Raw genomic sequence first — 24,008 nt, forward strand, 5'->3', positions numbered from 1 at the left:
CTCACCTGGAGGAGGATAGTGCCTTTCCACCTCTGCACCTGCCCCTGCCAATCGGGTGAGAGCGGCCTCTAGAGACTGGCGCGCGGGGGCGGGGTCCGAGGCAGGGGCGGGGCTTCGTGTCGCCCCGCCCCGCCGGTTCTCGGAAGCAGCCTCGGGGCGGGGGCACCGGAGCTCCCCTACGCTGGCGGGGAAGCGGGCGTAGGGGCGCGTACCCCGGTGCCCGGTGTCTGCCCGCGGCCCCCCGAGCGCCCTCCCGGGCTCCATGCGTGACCATGGCGCAGAGCCTCCGGAGCTGGCTGGGCGGCTGCCTCCTGGTGTCAGGTGAGGGGTCTGCGGGGAGGGGACGCCGGGCATTCTCCGGAGTGTCGGCTCAATCGCGCGCCCAGCGCGCTTCCCAAGCCGGGCTGCCTGCGCGGAGACCCGGCCCCGCCTTGGCGCTGCGTCCCGTCCCGAGGTGCGCTCGGGAACCAGGAGGCTCGGCCACGACGTCGGGCAGCGATGGCCCCAAAGACGACCCCTGAGCGGACCCCAGAGGCGCACTCAAAGTGACTAAGTGCCTGGGCGGGCCGTCAGGGCCTCCCACTAAGTCCCCAGCACCCCAAGATCTGAATTCTGCCCCTCAACTCTGCAGCTCTGTTGTTTCTGAGTTCTAAATCCAGTGAAACCCTTCCTGTCCTGCTCTAAATTGCTAGCCCAGGTTCAAACAGCACTATGGATCCCTCCTTCCTTTCTGATGAACTCATCCCTGGCCTTCCAGGGTACCTTGCTCTCCGGTTTCCCTCCTACCTACCAGCCTGTTTCTATTTGGGATCCTCCCCCTCTACCAGATCTCCATACAGCCAAGTTCATGCCCGAGCCCTCTTCTCTCCTTCCCCTACACTATCCCTTTTGGGGGTATCAGCAGAACTCTAGCATTAAATACCAGCTATGGGCTCACGACTCTCAAATTTATATCTGTTGGCATTAGTTGGGTGATGGGCCGGTGGCGGTTTAATATACTCTTCTCTGTACTTTTGTGTATGTTTGGCGTTTTCTATTAAAAAGTTTAACAACTATTTCTGTCTCTAGCCCGGATCTATATTCTGTGCCCCAGGCTCATTCATCCAGCTGTCTCTGATATAACGACTTACGTATCCTTCAGCATCTCAAACCTAATGCAGATTCTAAACTGGGACTCTTGATTTCCCTGTCCCCATCTCCAGTCAGGCCATCAGGTACTTAAGCCAGGAGTGGATATTGACATCTACTTCTTCACACCAAATGTATTAGGAAACCTAGATTTTATACCTCTGGAAATATATCTAAAATCCATCTACCCACCCCTTCACACCTTTCTACCACCACCCAAATCCAGGTCACCCTCAGCCATCCCCACTTCACTCTTACTATCTTCCTCCCCTTAGCAATTTCTTCTCTTCAGATACAATCTAGACTCCTCAGCACAGCTAAAGCATGTCTCTCCTTCACCCACATGCCCATTGGAAGACTTGGAGCCATAGGGAAGACCTGAGTATGGGATATGGTTATTTTCTTGGACAGCCTTTTCGAGGAAGAGAGTTGCCAACTTTTTTCCCTTTATTTTTACAGCATTAGGAATGGTGCCACCTCCTGAAAATGTCAGAATGAATTCAGTTAATTTCAGGAACATTCTACAGTGGGAGTCGCCTGCTTTTCCCAAGGGGAATCTGACTTTCACAGCTCAGTACCAAAGGTAAGTCTGGGGTGCTCTTGGCAGAGGATGGTGGCTTTGGCTGGGCTGGTCACTGCCAGACCAAGGAGAGAGTCTGACTGCTGTCACCGCAGTGACCTTGACAGCCCAGGGGGAGCCTCTCTCCTGGCCTTCTTCTTTCTGTCCCAGAAATTCTTGTGAAAGCGCTGTTCTCTGAAAACAGACAAGTGAAATCCTTTTTCCTTTTTCTCGTGATGGTTCATGGTGTGACAGACATTTTATCGTGTAGATGGTGCCATCGGCCACAGTGGCAGCCTAGCACAATGCAAACATATCGGGCTTGTCACTCTTAATGTTTTTTAAGAGACAAATGCCAGTGGTGACCATCTTGCAGTTATTAGAGTAGTATTGCTAGAAGTCAACAGAGGAAGCTATCCAAGAAAACTGAGGTATTCAAAGCAGGCAGGAGGCCCCTTGCTTGCTCACCACCGACCCCCTCCAGTAGGTTATAAACTACACACCCCAGTACTGGGGGGTGCAGACCATTTGCATAGTGAGCACTCAGTTACTCTGAAATTGAATGTAAGACAGCTGCTGGGCAGACGCTTATGAAGGAAGGGTATCACCGACCACGATTGCCTCAGTGGTGTTCTGACCTCCCAGGACCTGCCCAGCCTGTCGGTTTTTCCCTGTGCCAGCCCTCCCTTGGCAGCCTGCCACTGTACACCACAGGCTGGAGTGCAGATGACGCACCTTTGTGCCAGGTGCAGACAGCAACAGGAAGCCAAAGGCCAGTGAGCCGCACACCTGCTTCCCGTGTGACTCAGAAACCTTGTCAAAGGCAGACAGCTCCTTCAGTGAGGAGGGAGGAACTGGGGGTCTCAGATGCCATGGATCCCACACTCCTCCCACCGGGCCTTTATTTTACAAACATATCCAAGGCCTGCTAAGTCAGAGAAGAAGGAGAAAGATGAATAAGATAATCCTCGTTTACATTTTTTTGAAACTTTTTAGTTCGAAATAACTCCCAGGTAACAAAACATTTCAAAATTTCAAGTATAATACAAAGAACTTCCAAAGAGCCTATATTCACCAATTTTTAAGGTTCGCCACATTTTCTTGCTTTTGCCCCTTAATACCTCATTGTGTACTTCATAAGAGCAAGGATAACCTTTCACATCGCTGTGGTACAGTTATCAAGATTTGGTAGCTTCACCAATGATACAGTCCTTTAAGTCCATATTCCAGTTTTGTCAGTTTCCCCAAGGACTTAATTAATAAGCATTATTCTGAGATATATTTTTCTCCTGCGGTGTATTTTCTAGCACTGACTGGTTTTGTAATTTCGTCTGTGTTTTCTCCACTCTGTCTTGATAGCTCTAGGGATTTCACTGTGGAAAATGAGCTTCCCTCTCTGTCTGTCCCTCTCCCCTGTGGTTTATTTCTTGTTGTTCCGTTCTTTGCTTCTTTGCCATTGGAGTAGAGGCGTTTGGTTTTAGGTGTTTGTCTTTTAGATGAGAGCTCCCGATAACCAAGAATGGATACCTGGTTTCCAGGTCTCCTCAGCGTAGACTTGCAGACCAAGCATGGTCTGTGCTGGGGAAAACAAAACACGTGCTGGGTGTGGAAGAAATTTGATCCTGAAAAATCTGATTACCCTTCTGTGGCTCTGGAAAAGGTCTGATTAGAATTTAACCAGAGAAGTTGCACAGTACAAATTCTTGTTGTATGTGTACGTTGGGTAGGGCTGGTCGGTGGTGGAGGGAACTTCAGAGGATGGCTTGGTGATTTGAATATGGAAACATCTAAAACAATTAGATGTAAATATGGGGAATAGAGCCTATTAGCTACTTAATGGGAAGAAAAATATCTGTAGATGCAATAAAAATGACCTAGTGAAACGGAAGTTATTGCAGAACAACCCTTGCAATACTCTGTGTTCCACGCAATTCATGCATTAGTTTAAATGCATGGAAAGAAATGGCCACATGTGAGAAAAACCCCTTCATGAAATGACCCTTGGATTTCCCCAACGATGGGATGTTAGGCAGCCACGGAGACTTGATTGATTAGAGAAATGTTTGTGGTCTATTAAGTGAAAAAAGCAGACAGTGAAATAGCATAAGCCCAATTATCTCTGCCTCCTAAGAGCGCCCTGGACTGTGGAGTGGCGCCTGAGGCGATGGGCTCTGAAGTCAAGCAGACCGAAGTCCCATGGGGGAGTGTCTTAGGCTCTCTACACCTGGGCCTCACCTATAAAATAGGAGTGATGTCACTTCCGCCCTCCTAGGGTTGTGAAAATTCAGTGAGATAATACTGCGAAATCAGTGCCCCACCTGACACCTACGTGCTTGACAAGTGTTGGCTGTTATTCTTTTTATCACCATCACCTTCATTATTACCTCTTAGGGTAGCCAGATTGGTTTTGGCACAAAGACAGGAAGGTGCCAGTCAGACAAGATTCTTACTTTTTGCAAGACCAGAGCCTGGATTTCCTTACCTCAGGTGGAGCTAATTATAGCTCCTTTGGCTGTTGTGAGGTTAAGTTACACGCACCTGGTAGGTACTCTCAAACATTCCTTTCCTTCCACTTCATGTTTCTGCCACCCTCCCTTCGGGGGTTGGTGCCAGGGCTGGAGATCTGAGGTCAACGAATTTTATAATTTTTCCAGCGTAACTGAACAATAGTCACTTACAAGACATTATTTGAAATCATTGTGATACACTTATTTTGGCTAATTTGTGAATATCAACATTTCACAAACCATGCCCCCCATGTTTCAGAAATACATAGTCAAAGAAGGTAGCTTTCTTGGTCAAATATGTTGAATACTCAACCCCTTTTTGGAAAGACACGTTTTATTAGGATATGAAAGTCTCTGAGCGGTTCTGTTGTGAAGACAGACACCTGTTCATGTCTCACCCAGTTTTTGCCCCAAATTGTTTGACTGTGGGATGGACTGTTTTTGAAATGTCTTATGATACCTCAAGGATCATTAAGGTTCCATGGAGCACAGTTTGGAAAATGCTCGTATGAATGATACATAGTATTCTTTGAAATTGACAGTAAAGAATTTGCTTTATTCTTCTCACGTTATCCTCCGTTATCCTTTGGTAGCAGAAGAATAAAGCATCAGTCAGCCTCAGAGCGACTGAGGTTAGAACTCTCATGATTTCTTCTGATTTTGTAGCTATAGGAAATTCCAAGATATATGCACAGGTACTGTCTTGACGGAATGTGATTTCTCAAGTCTTTCCAAGTATGGTGACCACACCTTGAGGGTCAGGGCTCAATTTGAAGACGAGCATTCAGACTGGATAAACATCACCTTCTGTCCTGTGGATGACAGTAAGCCATCTTGGTTTTTATTTTGTTGTTATGTCATCGTCTTGCCTTGATTTCATTTCCCCCTTGGTTGGCCCGTCAGCAAGAATTCTTTGAGTGCCCACCAAGTGGATGGCCTTGCACAAGGAGCTTAGGGAATGTAATAAAAAGAGCTGTGGCCTTAAAGAAGTTTGTGGGAGAGATAGGACAGGATAGTCATAAAGCAATAAGATAATTAAATATAAATTTGATGACTTTAATGCCTCGAGGGTAAAAACGAGTTGGAGCCAGTGCTGTTAATGAGAAAAAGTAGAAGGATTTGTGTGTTGAGTTTTGGAGGAGGAAGTCAGTTTGGAATCATGACTTAAAAGAAATGTGATGCAATCAGCAGAAGAATAAAGACTGATTTTAGGTAGGTGTAGAGACAGAAAGGCCAGCTGGCCCAGGATGAAGGACAGAGGGACGGATACAGCTGATGGCAGATGGGTTGGGTCAGGCTGGCTGGTCGGCATTGAAAAAAATATTCCCCGGTTAGAGCTGGAAGGTCATGGGGACCCACCAGAGGTCATAAAATGAACATCATTAGAACATCAGGAATTGAAAACTAATTAAACCACCAGATAGCAATTGAGAGAATAAGGAGGAGAAGAATCTCATGAACAGAACTCAAGTGCAGCCCTCCAAAGAGCAGATCGAGAGATGCATTAGAAGGATTGCCCAGGACTTCCCTGGTGGCGCAGTAGTTAAGAATCCGCCTGCCAATGCAGGGGACATGGGTTCAAGCCCTGGTCTGGGAAGATCTAGTTTCAGACTTTGTTGGAAAATGTATTTGCTGGAAAGTGGTTTAATTATATAGGTTCAACACTAAAAATAGAAATACCATCTGTTGCTTTCAAAGCAACAATGGAAATAAAGAAAATTCAACCCAACAGAAAGAAAGAAAGAGGAGAGGAATTAAAAAAAAAAAAATGGGACTCTACAGAAAGCACAAAGTAATGTAGTTGGAATAATTCCAAATATATCAAATCACAGTAAACATAAATGGACTAAACCTGATTAATGAAGGCAAAGATTAATAGGTTTTTTTTTTTTTTTTTTTAAATGGTAGCAGAAGAATAAAGCATCAGTCAGCCTCAGAGCGACTGAGGTTAGAACTCTCATGATTTCTTCTGATTTTGTAGCTATAGGAAATTCCAAGATATATGCACAGGTACTGTCTTGACGGAATGTGATTTCTCAAGTCTTTCCAAGTATGGTGACCACACCTTGAGGGTCAGGGCTCAATTTGAAGACGAGCATTCAGACTGGATAAACATCACCTTCTGTCCTGTGGATGACAGTAAGCCATCTTGGTTTTTATTTTGTTGTTATGTCATCGTCTTGCCTTGATTTCATTTCCCCCTTGGTTGGCCCGTCAGCAAGAATTCTTTGAGTGCCCACCAAGTGGATGGCCTTGCACAAGGAGCTTAGGGAATGTAATAAAAAGAGCTGTGGCCTTAAAGAAGTTTGTGGGAGAGATAGGACAGGATAGTCATAAAGCAATAAGATAATTAAATATAAATTTGATGACTTTAATGCCTCGAGGGTAAAAACGAGTTGGAGCCAGTGCTGTTAATGAGAAAAAGTAGAAGGATTTGTGTGTTGAGTTTTGGAGGAGGAAGTCAGTTTGGAATCATGACTTAAAAGAAATGTGATGCAATCAGCAGAAGAATAAAGACTGATTTTAGGTAGGTGTAGAGACAGAAAGGCCAGCTGGCCCAGGATGAAGGACAGAGGGACGGATACAGCTGATGGCAGATGGGTTGGGTCAGGCTGGCTGGTCGGCATTGAAAAAAATATTCCCCGGTTAGAGCTGGAAGGTCATGGGGACCCACCAGAGGTCATAAAATGAACATCATTAGAACATCAGGAATTGAAAACTAATTAAACCACCAGATAGCAATTGAGAGAATAAGGAGGAGAAGAATCTCATGAACAGAACTCAAGTGCAGCCCTCCAAAGAGCAGATCGAGAGATGCATTAGAAGGATTGCCCAGGACTTCCCTGGTGGCGCAGTAGTTAAGAATCCGCCTGCCAATGCAGGGGACATGGGTTCAAGCCCTGGTCTGGGAAGATCTAGTTTCAGACTTTGTTGGAAAATGTATTTGCTGGAAAGTGGTTTAATTATATAGGTTCAACACTAAAAATAGAAATACCATCTGTTGCTTTCAAAGCAACAATGGAAATAAAGAAAATTCAACCCAACAGAAAGAAAGAAAGAGGAGAGGAATTAAAAAAAAAAAAATGGGACTCTACAGAAAGCACAAAGTAATGTAGTTGGAATAATTCCAAATATATCAAATCACAGTAAACATAAATGGACTAAACCTGATTAATGAAGGCAAAGATTAATAGGTTTTTTTTTTTTTTTTTTTAAGAAACAAAATCCAAGAATCCTCCTTAGCCACGTCTGTCAGCATCACCTCAGCAGTGTATCACAGGGCAGAGTACTTCAGTAGCCCCGTTGGTCTGCCCAGTTACGAAAAGTAAATGTTGATGTTTTTAACATGTGAATTTTGATTGTCATTTTGCTTTGTTCTCATACTTAGCCATTATCGGACCTCCCAGAATCCAAGTAGAAGCACTTGCTAATTCTTTACATATGCGTTTCTTAGCCCCGAAAATTAAGAATGAACCTGAAACATGGAGCATGAGGAATATTTATAACTCATGGACTTATCATGTGCAATATTGGAAAAATGGCTCAGACGAAAAGGTAAGCACGGCGAATCACCTGCGTCGCAGATATAAGCTCCCTCTCCTTTGCTCAGTGTTGGTCGGAGGGAGGCTTTGCCAGGTGGCAGCACCTTATGGTCCAGAGCAGGGGTCCCCAACCGCCAGGATCTAATGCCTGGTGATCTGAGGTGGAGCTGATGTAATAATAATAGAAAGAAACTGCACAATAAATAAATCATCCCGAAACCACCACCCCCCGCCCCCGGTCCTTGGAAAAATTCTCTTCCACGAAACCGGTACCTGGTACCAAAAAGGTTGGGGACCACTGGTCCAGAGGATCTCAGGCCTGGTCCTTTGAGCTCCAGAAGCTTCCCATTGTGGGGGATGGCCGGTATGTCAGGTCCTGCTTCCCATTCCACAGGGGCAATGCACAGAGCAGACTTCCTGGGTGCCGGTGCAGGAGCTCAGGCCTTTTTCTCCCCAAAGGGAAGTTGCCTAAGAAGGCAGAGCTGACTCAGCTGTTGGCTGGTGGAACTTGGAGTCAGCGGAGTCAGGTGATCAGTGAATGTCTACTGCTTCGTGGCATGAGGCCCCAGTACACCACAGAATAGTCAAGTCCGTGTCCAGGGCAGCCCCAGCCCTGGATGAATGGTGGGTGTCACATTTTACTGGACTGACCCCACTTTTCCCCATTGCTTTCCTCCTCTTCCAGGGACAGTGCCTTTCACAACATGGGCTGGGAGTGGAAAGATCCTGTTGGAACGTTGCCCCTGCCATTGTGTGACTCTAGTCACATTCTTGACCTCAGCTTCTCAGGTCTGCAAAATGGGCATATAATCCACTTGATTAATAAAGTGGGGATAATAACCTACTTTATAGGACTGTTGAGGAATTTAATGACATAATGAAAAAAGTAAGCTTGTCCCATTACCTGAACAATGGGTATGGTCAATACGTGAGGTTCCCGTCCCCTTGTGTAGACGTGTCAGGACTATTTTCATTCATCTTTGTTCAACTCTTACACTTAGTGCTTCTGAGTTGAATGCCATCTGTGGTCCTAAACTAACTTACGTATATTTTATGTAAGTTAAGTTATGCGTATGTTATCTCCTCCGCATCAAATGTTGATTTTATCACTGATTCTCAAGTGTTTGGGAAGAAAGGGTCACCCATGTATATTGTCTGAAGAATGATGTAATTAAATTTATATCTACATGCTATGTAGCCCCCCAAAAATCTCAAGTTAATCTCCCTCCCCCAGAAATGCTCTGTTGTGATCAACTCGCAACGTATATAAATCTCAGATCACTGTGTTGCACACCTGAAACCAATAAGATATTGTATATCAACTGTACTTCCGTCTCTAAAAATGCTTCGTTAACTGACGCAGGGTATCTGCCTTCTTCACAGAATAGATGATTTTGCTTTTGTCAAGACCCCAGGATTTGTGTGCCTAGGAAGCAACACAGAAAGTTTTATGGTCACTTATCAAATGCAAGTGTCCCTGCCAAAGTCTGGGGTATGAAGGTAACTCCTGGAGCTTGCAGCCTACTGTGATTAAGGATCAGATTCCACAGTTACCAGGCCTGAGTGCCTCCTGCCCCGGGCATGAAATTCAAAACCCAGTTTATCTCTTTAGCTTCTTACCTAGAATATGCCCTCAGGACAGGCATATGGTTACCTATTTGTGCCTTCACTCTGCCTGCAGTGTGGAAGACTGGTGTGACACACAGAGTGTTGGAAAGGCTGCCTGCTCCCCAGTGCCTCCCTCACTGTGCCTGCAGGGTCACCTTTACCAGTTTATACGTGCTATAGACTCAGCGTTTATGTTCCCTTCCCCCTCTCCCCACCCCACCCACACTCCCCTGCAAATTCATACTTTGAAACATAATCCCCAATGTGATGGTAGTAGGACGTGGAGCCTTTGGGAAGTGATTAGGTCGTGAAGGTGGAGCCCTCGTGAATGTGATTAGTGCCCTTATAAAGGAGGCCCCAGAGAGCTCCCTTGCCCCTTCCACCATGTGAGGACTCCTGAGAAGACCCAGCTATGGACCAGGAAGCAGGCCCTCCTCAGACACCAGGTCTGCCAGTGCCTTGATCTTGGACTTCCCAGCCTCCAAAACTGTGGGAAATAAATGTTGATAAACCACCCAGTCATTGGTATTGTTACAGCAGCCTGAAAGAAATAAGATTAAATGGTTCCCTTTTAGAATGCAGGTGTCTCTGAGCGAGTGCCATATTAGGTCGCTGAGCTAAGAGCATTAAAAGCTTTTAGAAATTCTTTCTTCCTGATGGGAGAAAGTGAGAAAAAAAATCAGAAGTTGTCCAGAAGCAAAAAAAGGCTAGAAAAGCCCTCACATCCGTGCCACCCTCTTCCATGTATGCGTCTGACGTGTCAACCTCTGAGTTTAGCCTTGAAAAAAATGCATGGTAAGGTTTTAGAAATATTGGGTTTCTGGAAATGAAAGCCAGGGGTTTTTTGTTTTTATTTCTGCTTTTAATGATTAGAAGTTATACTGTACTCTTCACGTTTTCAATTGGTAAAATCCAATTCTCGCCTTCAGTGAGCTTAGCTTCTTATACAATAAAGGAATCAAGCTGTCAGCAGGCCCAGCCCCCAAAGAAAAGTAACCAATTACTAAAGTAAAAACAGAGTCTGTGCTCACTTTCTATTGCAGCTCCTATCCACATAACAGATTTTTCATAAGGCCCTTCTGTGAGGAAATTGTAACCATGCTGGAAATACAGGCAGTATGTACTCTTTTAATTCCCTTGGTTTTGCTGTAAACTATTTTGGTTTCTCAAATTCAGAACTACATCATCAATTATGATATATTTAAATTAAACTAAGATGAGTGTGGGATGCCCCCACCGGAGTTAGGCTGAGGGGTGTGCCCTCGAGGGGAGTCGAGCCGCTTGGGGGCGGGCAGCTCAGGTTCGTGAATGGAGAAGTGATTCAGAGGAGACCCCCAGGCAGCCTTGTCAGGAACATGCTCTGGCCTTAGAAGAATCACACTGAGTCTTACTGTAGATGACTGGTGTGTTCATTTGCCAGGGCTGCTTTAACAAAGTACTGTAAACTGGGTGGATGAAACAACAGAAATGTATTGTCTCAAGGTTCTAGAGGCTGGAAGTCCAAGATCAAAGTGTCAGCAGGATTGGTTCCTTCTAAGGACCATGAGGAAGGATCTGTTCCAGGCCTCTCGCCCAGCTTCTGGTGGGTGCTGGCAATCTTTGGGTCCTTAGTATATAGAGGCATCACCCCAATCCCTGCCTCATCCTTACGTGGCATTCTGTGTGCACGTCTGTGTCTAAATTTTCTCCTTATAAGGACACCAGTCGTATTGGATTGGGGCCCACGCTAATGACCTCATTTACGTTGATTACATCCGCAAAGACCCTCTATCCAACCAAGTCACTTTTGAAGGTACTAGGGGTTAGGACTTCAACATCGAATTTGGGAGGGGCGAAATTCAACCCATACAACTGGTTTATTTTTTTAAAAAAAGGAAGTGGGATGGCTTGTATGTCATTTAAACTGGAGAAGTCAGGGCATGAGGTGGTTTGGCAGGACCGTGGTCAGTCCTTGCCCTGCCCACCCCGACCTCAGAATGGTCTCCGGGGCCCCTGAGACGACCCAGGAGGAGCGCCTGCTTCCTTCATCCTCCTATTTTGAGCCTGAAGGAAAGATTATGACGAGTAAGTGGGGCGGGGAGGCGGGAGAAAAGACGACGTCCCTTCACTGCTGAGCCATGTTCTTATATTTGTCTCTGTTACTAGCTTCCAGTTACTGGTCAGTATGACTTCGAGGTCCTCCGAAATCTTGAGTCACAGACAACTTACTGTGTTCAAGTTCGAGGGTTTCTTCCTGATCGGAACAAAACTGGGGAGTGGAGTGAGCCTGTCTGTGAGCAAACAGCTGCTGACGGTGAGTTTCGAGATGCACCGTCTACAGCTCTGTCTCCTCTGAGCATCTTTTTCCTGAAGGGAGGGCACCATGCAGCTTGTGGGCTATTAGTCCCCCCACCAGGGATCAAACCCACTCCCCCTAAAGTGGAAGCACGGAGTCCTAGGCCCTGGACCTCCAGGGAAGTCCCTCCTCTGAGCATCTTAAGTAGCTTTAGAGACTCCCCGAGAGTGTGAGGGCCGGAAGGCTCCTTAGAGATCATCATCCAGCTCAAACTCCCACCCAGTTCAGCCGCGACTGACCACCTCATGCTGGGAAGGAGACCCCACCTTCTGAGGCAGCTCGTTCACTCCTAGACCAAAGGGATTGATGGGAGATCCTTCCGTCCGGGGAGCTGAGGTCTCCCTCCACGTGTCCGCCTCCAGTGTGCTCGTTCTGTCCTCTTGGGCTCCCTGAAGCAAGTCTCAGTCCTCCCAAGCCCACCCAGCCAAGGTCGAGCCCTGACACCCCCCGCCAGAAGCCTTTCCTTCCGAGGCTGCGCATCTCCAGTTCCTTCAGGCACGTGATGGGAAGAGTTTGGAAACCCCTTCACTGTCCTCAGCAAGCTGGTTTTAGGGTTCCTCGTGAATTCAGGACCTCAACACAGTCCCCCACATAGGATGTGTACTGCAGTGTCTAGCAGAGCGCCTCCACGCTTGGTGTTTCTTAAAAAAGAAAACATGGGGAAGGAGGAAGGGAAGAAGGAAATGAGGGAGGGGGAGGGTACCAGTTGGCCTAGACACTGAGTAATTTTGTACGGATGCATTGCATTGACGTACAGAATGATAAAAACTCGTGGCCTAGATGTCTGTGTACAAACGTCAGGCCCTTTGGGGCCTTTTTGTCACTTAAAGATGTCCAGAGGTTCCGCCAGCTCAGACCACAAAAGGATGCATATATGCAGGTCTGCTCCTGACCATTTTCATTTACGGAGGCCCTCCTGGAAGCAAGGTGCTGATCTGGGGGCTACAGAAATACAAAGAGAGTAATAAAGAATTCCCTCCGGAGAGTAATACTTTTCATCTTCTGTGTCACTGCCGTTCTGAGGCAATTGCAGTGCTGCCGTCACAGTGATTCATCATTTCAGCTTATTCAGTTCTTCATGAATGTTGGTTTTTGTCATTGAACATATTTCTCTCCCTGTTTTGCTTTGTCTCATCAGCTGATTTGCTGGTAGGAGGTTCAGGATCCTTACCAGTTCGTTGTTTTAAACTGTTGGTGTGTCTAGGATATACCTCCCTCTAGACCACCTAACTAGTTGCTTACTGGTCACCAATCCGTCTGAATACAGTGGACTATTATGTAAGCTATTTGGTTTTACTGTCCACAAAGTCACCATGTAAGACTTTGGCAAATATGACCTGAAGTTGACACCCAGTGCCAAATGCAGCAGTGTCACAACTGTGTCCCGTGAGTGGTTATGGGACATTTCTCAAAACAAGAGCCCGGTAGTCAGATGTGCTTGGAAATGATGGTACGCCGCATTTCTCTCTCAGAAAAGTCACCCTATATATTAGCATTTTTAGCATATTTGATCTTTTTTGAGGATGAGCATTGCGAGGAAAACAGCTGGGAAAAACCAGCCCATAATGTGCCGTAATTTACCAACAAGTAACCCTATCCAAAAAAAGAAAGGCAGCCACTTTGAGCCAATTTCTTCTCGGTGGCCTCATGTTATTATTTTTTGTGATTGTCCTTATCTTTCTTAAGTATTTGTAATTAGCCACTTAACCATCCATTCCAGAATGTCTGTATTTTTTTCTGGATATCACATCAAGCTTTCCAGGCTGGAGTTTCCTGAATCTTGTTGTTGGTTTTTTTTCCTTCGTTTTGTAAATGCACAAATTACTTGCCCGAATCTAGGAATCTTTCACCTCAACCAGGCACGTGATCTTTTCAGTGCCATCCGAAGCTGTTCTCCAATCATATTAAGCAAATTTTCTCAGGAATGCAGAGCCATATAGAAGATGGAAAGTCTTGCTGTCTCTCTGGAGGGAATTCTCTGTCAGCCTCCTTTCTTTTTCTGTAGTTCCCTGTCCAGTGCCACGCCTCTATCTGAGGCTGAGTCGACCCGCCTGTGTTCCCCCTGCCATGGCTAAGCCTCTCAACAGCACCGTTAAATAACAAGAGCTTATCTTTTTATTCCTTTCATGAATCATTTGTGCTTGAATCAGAATTCTGTGCTTTGGGGATCCCCATCCAGCTTGAATCACTAGATCCCTGACCTTGGAATCATCCCTCTTTCCTCTAAACACCTGCCAACTGCTTTCCCCAAGCCTGAGTACATGCCCGGTTGTCCTGTGTCCCGTCCTTCCCTGCTGTGAACTCCAACGTAACGAGTGGTGTGGGGCGCATCCTGAACTGCCTGGTGCCTTGGCCGCCTCGTCTGCAAAATGAGGGGAATCAAAGGGTGTCACCCAGGACAGCGCCAGGCACGGAGTGAACCCGCAATATGGGTTGGATGTCATTACCGTTATTAATAAGGACATTATTAAAATCATACATTTAAATATTCCTTAAGGTTTATGTCATGAAACATGGCATGAGGCACACACTTTGACCGAAAAGAGAACTATTTCAAATATTTCGTGACTCTTAAGTGATCACCCATTAACTGACAAAATCCAAACTTTTTTTTTTTTTTTCTTTTCGGTACGCGGGCCTCTCACTGTTGTGGCCTCTCCCGTTGTGGAGCACAGGCTCCGGACGCACAGGCCCAACGGCCATGGCTCACGGGCCCAGCCACTCTGCGGCATGTGGGATCCTCCCAGACCGGGGCGCGAACGTGTGTCCCCTGCATCGGCAGGCGGACTCTCAACCACTGCGCCACCAGGGAAGCCCCCAAACATTTTTTAAAAGAAAAGGAAAAGTAGGGCTTCCCTGGTGGCTCAGTGGTTAAGAATCCGCCTGCCAATGCAGGGGACACGGGTTCGGTCCCTGGTCCGGGAAGATCTCACATGCCGTGGAGCAGCTAAGCCCATGTGCCACAACTACTGAGCCCACGTGCCACAACTACTGAAGCCTGAGTGCCTAGAGCCCGTGCTCCGCAGCAAGAGAAACCACCGCAATGAGAAGCCTGCGTACCACAAGGAAGAGTAGCCCCCGCTCACCGCAACTAGAGAAAACCCGCGTGCAGCAACGAAGACCCAACGCAGCCAAAAATAAATAATTTTTTTAAAAAAAGGAAAGGAAAAGTATAGCTCACTGAAAATCTGCTTTTGTCAAATATCATTTTAGGTTTTTTTAAACATAGTTCTCTCATTTAAACCTCACAAGTTTTCAATGAGAGCATTGAAAGGCTCTTCTCCCCTTTCAGAGTCAGAAGATGAAGGTCCAGAGAGGTGAAGTAACTTGCCCAAAGTTGCTCAGCTAGTAAATGACAGGAAGGAAGTAATATCTAAGCCCACTGCCTACAGATTAATCCCATAAGTAAGCAAAGGCACGATTTCCCTGTGAAACAGAAAGGGAGTCCACCTGACAGCATGATCAGACAGACTGAAACAAGTTAGAGAGCCTTATATAGAGGGTGTTGATCACTAGATTCTCCCACAATTCACAGCCTGTGTAAAACAGTGTCTGCTCTCCTTCCCCATTTCCCCCTCTCGGTGAGTCACAAAAGCATCCTTTGAATTTTGCCACCATCAACCAGGTGTGCTTGTGGAATGTCCTTGTCTAAGATGCTAAAATGTCTGGGTTGGAGACCCAAGGAGACCCAGGCACTGTCCCCCAGGGGTTCATCATAGTGTCACCAACCATGCCAGGGTAGGTCCCACTGGAAGGGCTCGCTCCTTCCCGATGATGACATTTCAAAGAAATGGCTTTCAGGTCCTTGAGAAAGACGCTCCTTGGTTGTAGGAGATACATGTAGGTCCCAAAGGGACAGAGGAAAGATTTACAGTCCCGAGCTTTTTGTGAAAATGCACTAAGAAAGGAAGGTCAAGAGTTGGCAGAACAAAGGTGAATTCTTTTGGGAGCCTTGAGTTTTTCCAGAGGGGAGCTCAAGGGGGTGCTGGGTGGTCCCAGAGCTCAGCCTTAGGCTGCTGGCGACCACACTGTTGGGGGAGGTCTCTGAGTGCAGGGGATCAGGTGGGGTCATCTGTGCAGTTCTCAGTTCAGAACGCTGTAGCGCGTGTGTTTCACCGGGGCTCTGGGGCCCAGGGAGTCGTGTCTTCTGCTTCAAGGCAGAAGAGCTTTATCCCCACCAGGGAGCTGATTGCTACCCTGTGAGTAGAGAAAGTGGATCAGAGTTCTTGCGGCCGCTGCTTTTTGTGTGTACCAGCAATCATGCCAGAAACCCCACTTGGAGGAAGACAGGAAAGGGTGAGACTTGGAAACCTCTGGATCCCCGAACAGCTGCTGGGTTTCCTCCTCACGCCTTCCGAGACAAGCGTGTGGGTCCCCGCAACGGTCAGGGGTTACCTTTGGATTGTGATGGTGAAAATAGCGTTACGGTCACTGTCAGCCAATCTGTGCCTGACAAGAACATGACGCAGCCCCTTGTCCCTGCAGAAATCGCCCCCTCCTGGATCGTGGCCGGGGTCCTGGGGGCCTCGGTGTGCACCGTCTTCCTGACGCTCACTGGCTGCTTCGTCTTGCTGCGGTGCGTTTACAAGAAGGCCAAGCATGCCATCCCCCCGAGGAATTCTCTTCCACAGCACCTGAAAGAGGTAGGTAGCAGGATGGAGCCAGGTGTGGATTCGGAAACGCTGACCGGAAGTTGTCCTTCTAAGTCAGGGCCGCCTAACCCAGCGCAGCGTGGTTTCCTGGAGAATGGCACGCACCTTGCACGCTGGTCCCATCCCTGGTGCCCCTCCAGGGAAGTCTGAGCTCATGGAACAGCCCTACGGGAGGGGGTAGAGGTTTGTTTACCGAATCCCGTCCTCCAACCTGCACGTTGTTCCTTCTCCGACCTTCCCTGCCCCGAGCCCCAAGTCATCAGGGAGCAAAGGTGATGGTCCTGGGACAGAAAGAGATAAAGCAGAGCTCGGAACAGAAAAGATGAGAGAGGGAAGACTGTAGGCTGAGTGCCAGCGAACAGCCATGGGCAGAGGATGGGAGGAGGGGCAAGTGCGGTTTCAGCTGTGGGATATCTGAGAGCGACTGAAATTACGGGATGTGTGTCCGAGACTTTAGGAAAGCAATTTTTTTTTTTTTTAAGAAAGCTATTTTCAAAAGGTTTGGGAAGAAGAAAGGATGTACCTGGATAGAGACTGTAGGATGGAAGTGACCTTAAGAAATGAAATCATCCTGCCTATACTCTCACACTTAGAAATGAAAATGTGCCAGGCTCAGCCCCAAATGATCCTGTCCTTGGTCTCATTCCCCAGGAAACAGGCTCTAAAATGGAGATTTGCATTCAGAAGTCTTAGTGGAGGTAGCCTTGGGAGTAACACCTCTGCGGGAGACAGGGCAGCAGGATGGGATGAGAGATACGATGCCAGTCCTGAAGGGGCTCTGGAGCTGGAGTGGCTCTTTAGAGATGTCCAGGGCTGAGGCTAGAGGGCCCGCGGGCCCACATTACCCTTGGGCTGGATGTGGGCGCCCCCAGGAAGGAGGTGTAACTAGATGTGGCAGCTCCTTCAGCCCCGGGAACCTTGGAGGAGACGCTCAGCGGGGAGGCAGCCCCACTCCCAGCAGCCAGAGGAGCAAGTTCCTCCTTCCTGAAGGACATCTGGGTGGCTCATTGCAGCGTCCACTCCAGCCCACCCCATAAACCACAGGGACCCACGGGCGCAGCTTCTCGAGGAGCTAAGTCGATCTCTTCCCCCGGTGAAGGTTACAAGAGGAAGGTTAACGGAGCAAGGTCCAGCCCCATCACTGCAGCTGGTCCCACGGGCACAAGTAACACCCGCTGCTCGGCTGTCCCTTCTAGAGGCCCCTCTCCCCTGACCAGCTGCTGCTGACATAGGTTACTGACCTGATGGGGTGACTCAGACCCTCCGCTCTGCGAGGACTGAGCCCCTGGTCACAGGACACCAGAGATCTGGGCACTTGTGCTTATCCACTTGCCATCAGAATTGGGCAGGGGAAGTCCCAATACCATGAGATGCCCCATCACCCAGCTGGGTGCCCCTTTTCTCCTCCTGATGACCCGTGTGGCGACTCCTTTCCTTGCTGGCTAGTTTCTTAGCACAAGGATCCTGGCATGACGAGGTGGCAGCTATCACTTAAAGTTCGATGGGATCCCTACTGTGTCTCCTGGTGGAAACGTCCCCCACTGGGATAGTAACTGTTTTAGGCTTTGAGACCAAGATTGAGATATTATGTAGATACTTATGTAACCACTGAAATGGCATCACTTACAACTCTAAAACCGTGCTTAACTCCTGAGCCATACAAAGAAACATGGTTTCGGCCCCTGGGCCATAGCTTGCTGACCCCTGCTCTGAGCTCACAGAGCCTACGATTGTGTGGATACCAGTTCCCCAAGTGGGTCAGCGGGAGTGACGGCAGGCAGGGCCACTCCTACTTCTACCCCTTGGTCCCTGAGCCCCTGTACTCTACTTCTTGGGGACACACTATCACATACTGTCATTGATTCTCAATGCATGCCCGGTGCTGGAGGACGATGGCTGGTCCTCACAGGGCACCGTCTCCAAGCTGGCACCACTCCCCAATCCCCCCCTACCCCCGTACCTTCAGCGGGCCAGCTGTCGTCCTTCCAGGCTGGCAGACGCTGGGTGGGTGGCCCCGCATACGATACCATCAGGGTATTGCACTCCTGGCCTCCTCTGCTGTCATGGGGTCCCATGGCCTGACGTGATGTAATGTGAGGTCTGTGTTAGTCAGCACGGGCCACCATAACAGAATTACCACACGCTAGGCGGCTTAAACCACAGACACGCATTGTCTCAAGGTCCTGGAAGCTGGAAGCCCAAGATGCATGTGTCAGCAGGGTCAGTTCCTTTCAAGGGCTGTGAGGGAAAAGCAGTTCCCGGTCATTCCCAGGCTGCTGGTGGTTGCTGGCAACCTTTGGTTCCTTAGTTTGTAGAAGCATCCCCCCATCTCACCTTCATCTTCACATGGCGTTCTCCCATCTGTGTCCGAATCTCCTCAGGTCAGATCAGGGCCCACCCTAATGAGCTCCTTTAACTTGATTACCTCTGTAGGGACCTATCTCCAAATAAAGTCACATTCTGAGGCATGGACTCTGGAAGGGGCACCAGTGCACTCTGACTGGAGTTGACACCTGTTTCGGGAATGATCGGCTGTCCCTATCCTGCAGGGCCGTGGCCGGCACTGCTGAGGCCTGACAGAGCTCCACTGGCAGAGGGCCCGGCTCTGGGTCTCGGAATTCATATGTGGTCCAGAGACCTCCCCACCTGGAGCTGCTCCCACAGTCCATCCACATGCCTCTTTCCGGACTCCCTTGTGCTGGCCTTCCAGTCTCCCTTCCTCTGGCCCCTGACCACCAGCCTCGCCATCGGCCCCTGCCTTGGATTCCATGAGTACCTGATCTTGGACCACTTTTCTTTCCACACAAAGGGGATGACCAGATGCACGGCCCGGAGCTCTGCCTGTTGGGAGCTCCCCCCCCACTGCCATTCAGGGCCCCCAGTTGGGGCTTCAGTGCAGCTGTGGGCCATCTTTGGTTTGTGCCCATGTGCCATGCTGACCTCCCTGTGAGCCACGTTGGGCCTCTTCCCGCTTCTCCTGGTCGTGAGGACCCGTCCCCCGGCGCGGTCATGGTGTGAACAGAGGCAGATGTGCTGGTGCAGAAGGGGTAGGTGCAGGGGAGGCCGGGCCGCCTGCACGTGTGCCCTCTGACCCCACCTCAGGACCTGGTGGGTCTGACAGGCCTCGTGAGGGTCACTTCTAGGTGGCACGGTCACCTGGTGTCCTGTGGCCCAAGGCTCTGTCTCTCCCAAGTCCCCATGGCCAATACTCCCAGAGCTGTTTTCAAACAGGGTATAATTCTCGGCTGCAGGTGGCCAGCCTGGCCTCAGAACTGTAGTGGTCACACAGTGACGCTCCTCTTGGGATTTGCCATAAACTCCACTCAGCCTCTTTTCCCACCGCAGACCCTCCAAGGATCTGCCAGGTCTCACGACCTCTTCATGTTCACTGGGTTCAGCTGAGATGTCACTGGGAGGTGAGGCCGGGCCTCTGTACCCCAGCATCAGCCGGTGTGAGGTGTGGCTAGGACGGCTTGCTCCAAAGCCCGTACCCTCTTTGGGGCCCTTTCCTGCTCCAGGCCCCCCTCAGAGCCGGCAGCCTTCTGTATCACTCACACCGGGAGCCATATTCCTGGTGTGGAATGTGCTGCCCCGCCCCCAGAACCCAGAGGCCCACCTCGCATCGTGCTTCCCTGGTAGGGGTGGCGGGTAAGACACAATAACGGTCCCTTCCTTTGGAGAGGATGTCTTGGCATTCCCTATTCCGTGGGATCCCTAAAACTGATGTGACAGGTCCCTGACTCTTCACAGGGTGACTCCCCCACCCTCTGAAGTGCGTCTCTTAGGGAGGCCTGGCCACTTCTTGCTTTCCTGGGCCTGTTAATGTGTTGTCGTGGTAACTGAGGTCGGGCCTTTGTTCTCACACCAGCCAGTCCATTGTCCGGGCGGCCCCTGGGAAGGACTCGTACAAGGCAGCTCCCTTCTGCGGAGGGCAGTTCCTGGACAGGGACTTGGCTGGGAGCTGTTTCAGCTCCAGTGAACAAGTGTGGGCAGCACAGCTCCTGACATGGATAGAACGTGGACCGCGTGACTGTAGGCAAGAGACTCAGAGCGGCCAGAACCTTCTAACGAGAGTGCCAGGGAGACTGCAGCAGCAGGATGAGACGTGCATCTTCTAGAGGTGCACTTCTGAGAAGCCTGTTCGCAGCAGGAAGAACACATGGGCGGGCCCTTCGCTCAGCGTAGGAGGTGTTCTGTAAGTGGGGAGCCGAGAGGAAGCCAAACTGTGTACCTGCTTTTTGCTTCTGGCTTCACCATCAGAGGGGCTCATCAGACAGGAAAGGACAGATGGGACAGTGTGGGACCAGGCAAACCAAAGCCAGAGGCGAGTTTAATTAAGGGGTCAGTTGGCAGGAGCTCTGGCCTCCCAGGCTAGAAGACTTGGCAGGCTTGACTGTGGGCCAGTGAGAAATATGGGTGGGCGGGGGAGGCTGGAGAGGGGCCAGCGGAGTGAGGGCGAAGGAAGTGCCAGGAACCCATGAGCAGATCAGGGTCCTCAGATCATGAAATTCTCCAGTTTGACTCAAAATGCAGAGAATTCATTAACCCTGGCCCAGAGGCTAATTTTGAGTTGAGGGAGATTTGCTGGAGATGGAGACTTTTAGCTGAAAAAACCATAGGGAGGTTTACCCACCACGGATACTCTGAGCCTGCCGCCAGCCTGCTCTTCGCTTTCTTGACACTTAGCGCGTCTTGCTTTGTTCTCTCCTCTCCTGTCTCCCAGGAGAGTCAAGGGTAGCTTCCAGTCTGTTCCTGTGGCTCCACTGGATCCGAGCATTTGGGGAGGTCCCTCCTCTCCGCAGCTACCGCCTTTGCACAACGGATCTGGGCAAAATTCCTGACCCCTGCCTTTCCCTTCGGTTGGCTGGTGGGGGTGGGGGAGGGTAGAATTTAGGTTAAGTCATCTCAGAGGGCTGAGGTATGGAAATTACTTTCAGAAGGCTTAACTGATCCCTTAAAGGTGGAACCAACTGAGGGGAAGAAGTTAAAAATGAATGCCACGCTTTAAGGAATGTTTCTGCACCTCGTCCTGAAGATTTAAGAGCCTCAGTGAACCTACAAGGATGAAAAGTGGAGAATGTGCACTCAGCAGATATTTCAGGAAACGTACATAGGGATCTTCATGGTTGAAGTGTTGGAGTGACAAGGATGATTAGACTCTGGTTCCTGTCTGTAACTAGCCCGTCTGCTGGGAGGGACACACCATGAGTCATCGTTCGTAAAACGGGCTAGATGGAAACAAAGCACATAGATTTTAAATTTGCTGGTAGCCACAGTTATTTTTAAAGTAAAAAGGAACAGAGGAAATTAATAATACATTTTATGCAACCCAGTATATCCCAAATATCATTTCAGCATGCACTCAATTACTTTTCTCAATTGTTGAAATATTTACATTCTCTTTTTCACACGAAGTCTTCAAAATCAGGTATGTGTTTGACACCTCCAGCACACGTAGATCCAGACCAGCCAGGTTTCAAGTGGCTGGTGGCTGCCACACTGGATGCCACGGAGCTGGCTGAAACAGAGGGACACACAGGCTGCTGGGGAGCACCAAAGAGGGCCCCCAACTCAGCCTGAGGACGCACAGGAGACTAGCTGTTATTCCAAGACACATCTACCCCGTGCTCACAGCATCCCTGCTTCCTAGAGGCAAGGATGCCCAGGCGGCATCAGCCCCACAGCTTTGGAATCATCCTAAAAGTCTCCCTCTGGGTTTACAAGAGGAACTCTCAGAGGGGGACCTGTGATCACTTAGCAAATGAGATGCAGGTTTATTGTCGCATTTTTTAAATTGTGGTAAAATACACATAACATAAAATTTACCACCTTACCCACTATTAAGCGTCCAGTTCAGTGGTATTAAGTACACTAACATTGTTGTGGAACCATCACCACCTTCCAGTCACAGGACTCCTTTCATCTTGCAAGGCAGAAACTATCCGATAAACAAACCTCCCCATCTCCCTTCTCCCCCTGGCCCCGGCCACCACCATCACTTTCCGTCTGTGAATTTGCCTCGTCTAGGTACCGCGTGTAAGTGGAATCATGCACCATTTGTCCTTTTCTGTCTGGCATATTTCACTTAGCGTAAGGTTCACCCATGTTGTCACATGTATCAGCTTCATTACATTTTGAGGCAGAAAATATTCTGTTGTATGGCTAGACCACGTTCTGTTTATCCAGTCCTCCATGGATGGGCCCTTGGACCGCTTCCATCTTTGTCTATCGTGAATAATGTTGCTCTGAAGACGGGTATATATATGTATATATATATAGAGAGAGAGAGAGAGAGAGAGAGAGAGGGAGCTGAGGCCCTGCTTTCAGTTCTTATGGGTGTATACCCAGAAGTGGAATTGCTGGATCATATGGTAATTCTATTTTTAGTTTTTTGAGGAAGTGTCATACTGTTATTGTCACACTTTTTTAAAACAGCGTTTTCCAGCCAGGAGTTCTGTATAGAGCTGTGAGCCCAGAAAAAGAAATGGGGAAATTTGATAAGTAACTCTTTTTTCCCCTGCAGTTTCTGAACCACCCTCATCACAGCACACTTCTCTTATTCTCCTTCCCACTGTCTGATGAGAATGAAGTTTTTGACAAACTGAGCGTCATCACAGAAGTGTGTGAAAGCCACAAGCCGAACCTTGGGGCGGGCTGCAGCCTTAGGACCTTGTCTGGGCAGGGGTCCTCTGAGCTGGCCTCCAAGGAAGAAACACACTCAGCCGGGCACAGCGACCCCCTCCTTCTCACGCCTGCCTCTGAGGGTGATCAGAGCGACCGACAAACAAGGGCTGAGACCAGCTGAGTAACCCCCAGATTGAGAACCTCAGATGCTGGGACAACGTCCACACCACCAAGGAGCTGGATTTTAAAGGCTCACTTGGCACAAGTACTCCATCTTGGGAACTAGCCACCTTATAAAGGCCTTAATGATTTGAAAAAATAGCCACTGAAGGTGTGATTTTCAGCCTCATGTGCTCACTCAATATAAAAAAGTTCCAGGGAATTCCCTGGCGGTCCAGTAGTTAGGATTCGGTACTCTCAGTGCTGGGGCCTGGGTTCAATCCCTGGTCGGGGAACTAAGATCCCACAAGCCACACGGCCCAACAAACAAAACGAAAAACAAGTTTTAAATGGTGAGAAACAGAAATATTTAAAATGAGGGAGGAATAAAAACCAAGATGCTGTAAAACCTGACCAGAGTGCCGATAGACTGATGTGAAAAATGGCCTCGACTCAAAAGTAACCGTCAGCAAACACTGTACATGTACAGAGCACAGACTTTGTGGATTCTCAGGGACACTTTGACTGGATTTACTTTTCTATGAGGACACATTTTATGTATATAATGCTGGTGCTCAATTAAAGTCTTATTCTCCGTTTAATCCGTGTGCGTTCGTTTAATGACACTACATCTGTGTGATTGTCAGATTCAACCAGGCTCTCGTGTGCCATCTTTAATGTTCATTGATTCAGCGGGTGTTCCTCAGTCCCTGCCTGCTGTCAGCCAGGGACTGTGCCAGGCGCAGGGGCCCGACAGCATCTGGGAAGCTTCAGAGAACAGAAGGCCCTGGGCTTTGAATTCTACCTCGGACGCTTATTAGCCTGTAACCTCTCAGTTTCCTCATCTGTACCTGGGGATGTAAGAATTAGTGACACTTGGTGAAAAATGCCCAC

At 48.7% G+C, this 24,008-nt stretch overlaps 1 protein-coding gene across 2 annotated transcripts; it reads left to right on the top strand.

Moving 5' to 3' along the window:
• Window positions 1–133: 133 nt before the first annotated feature.
• On the top strand, window positions 134–23,716 carry IL10RB (interleukin 10 receptor subunit beta). 2 transcript variants are annotated; one of them, XM_024758356.1, is made up of 7 exons: window positions 134–321; window positions 1,588–1,711; window positions 4,861–5,018; window positions 7,583–7,749; window positions 11,490–11,637; window positions 16,165–16,322; window positions 22,855–23,716. In XM_024758356.1, exons 1-7 carry the CDS (start codon window positions 273–275, stop codon window positions 23,134–23,136), a joined length of 1,086 nt encoding a protein of 361 aa, XP_024614124.1. In that variant the 5' UTR covers window positions 134–272; the 3' UTR covers window positions 23,137–23,716. The 2 variants fall into 2 exon arrangements, with proteins under 2 accessions (XP_024614124.1, XP_024614125.1); XM_024758357.1 differs by having other exon boundaries at window positions 7,649–7,749.
• The last annotated feature ends 292 nt before the right edge of the window (window positions 23,717–24,008 follow it).

This window comes from Neophocaena asiaeorientalis, unplaced genomic scaffold, assembly GCF_003031525.2.
Source record: "Neophocaena asiaeorientalis asiaeorientalis breed wild unplaced genomic scaffold, Neophocaena_asiaeorientalis_V1.1 scaffold45, whole genome shotgun sequence".
Classification (NCBI taxonomy): domain Eukaryota; kingdom Metazoa; phylum Chordata; class Mammalia; order Artiodactyla; family Phocoenidae; genus Neophocaena; species Neophocaena asiaeorientalis.

Excerpts from the sequence above, each read along its gene's own strand:
- IL10RB (XM_024758356.1), top strand. The coding sequence starts at position 273 with ATGGCGCAGAGCCTCCGGAGCTGGCTGGGCGGCTGCCTCCTGGTGTCA. Across the intron at positions 1,712-4,860 it reads TTCACAGCTCAGTACCAAAG|CTATAGGAAATTCCAAGATA; the intron begins GTAAGTCTGGGG and ends CTGATTTTGTAG. Across the intron at positions 16,323-22,854 it reads TTCCACAGCACCTGAAAGAG|TTTCTGAACCACCCTCATCA; the intron begins GTAGGTAGCAGG and ends TTTCCCCTGCAG.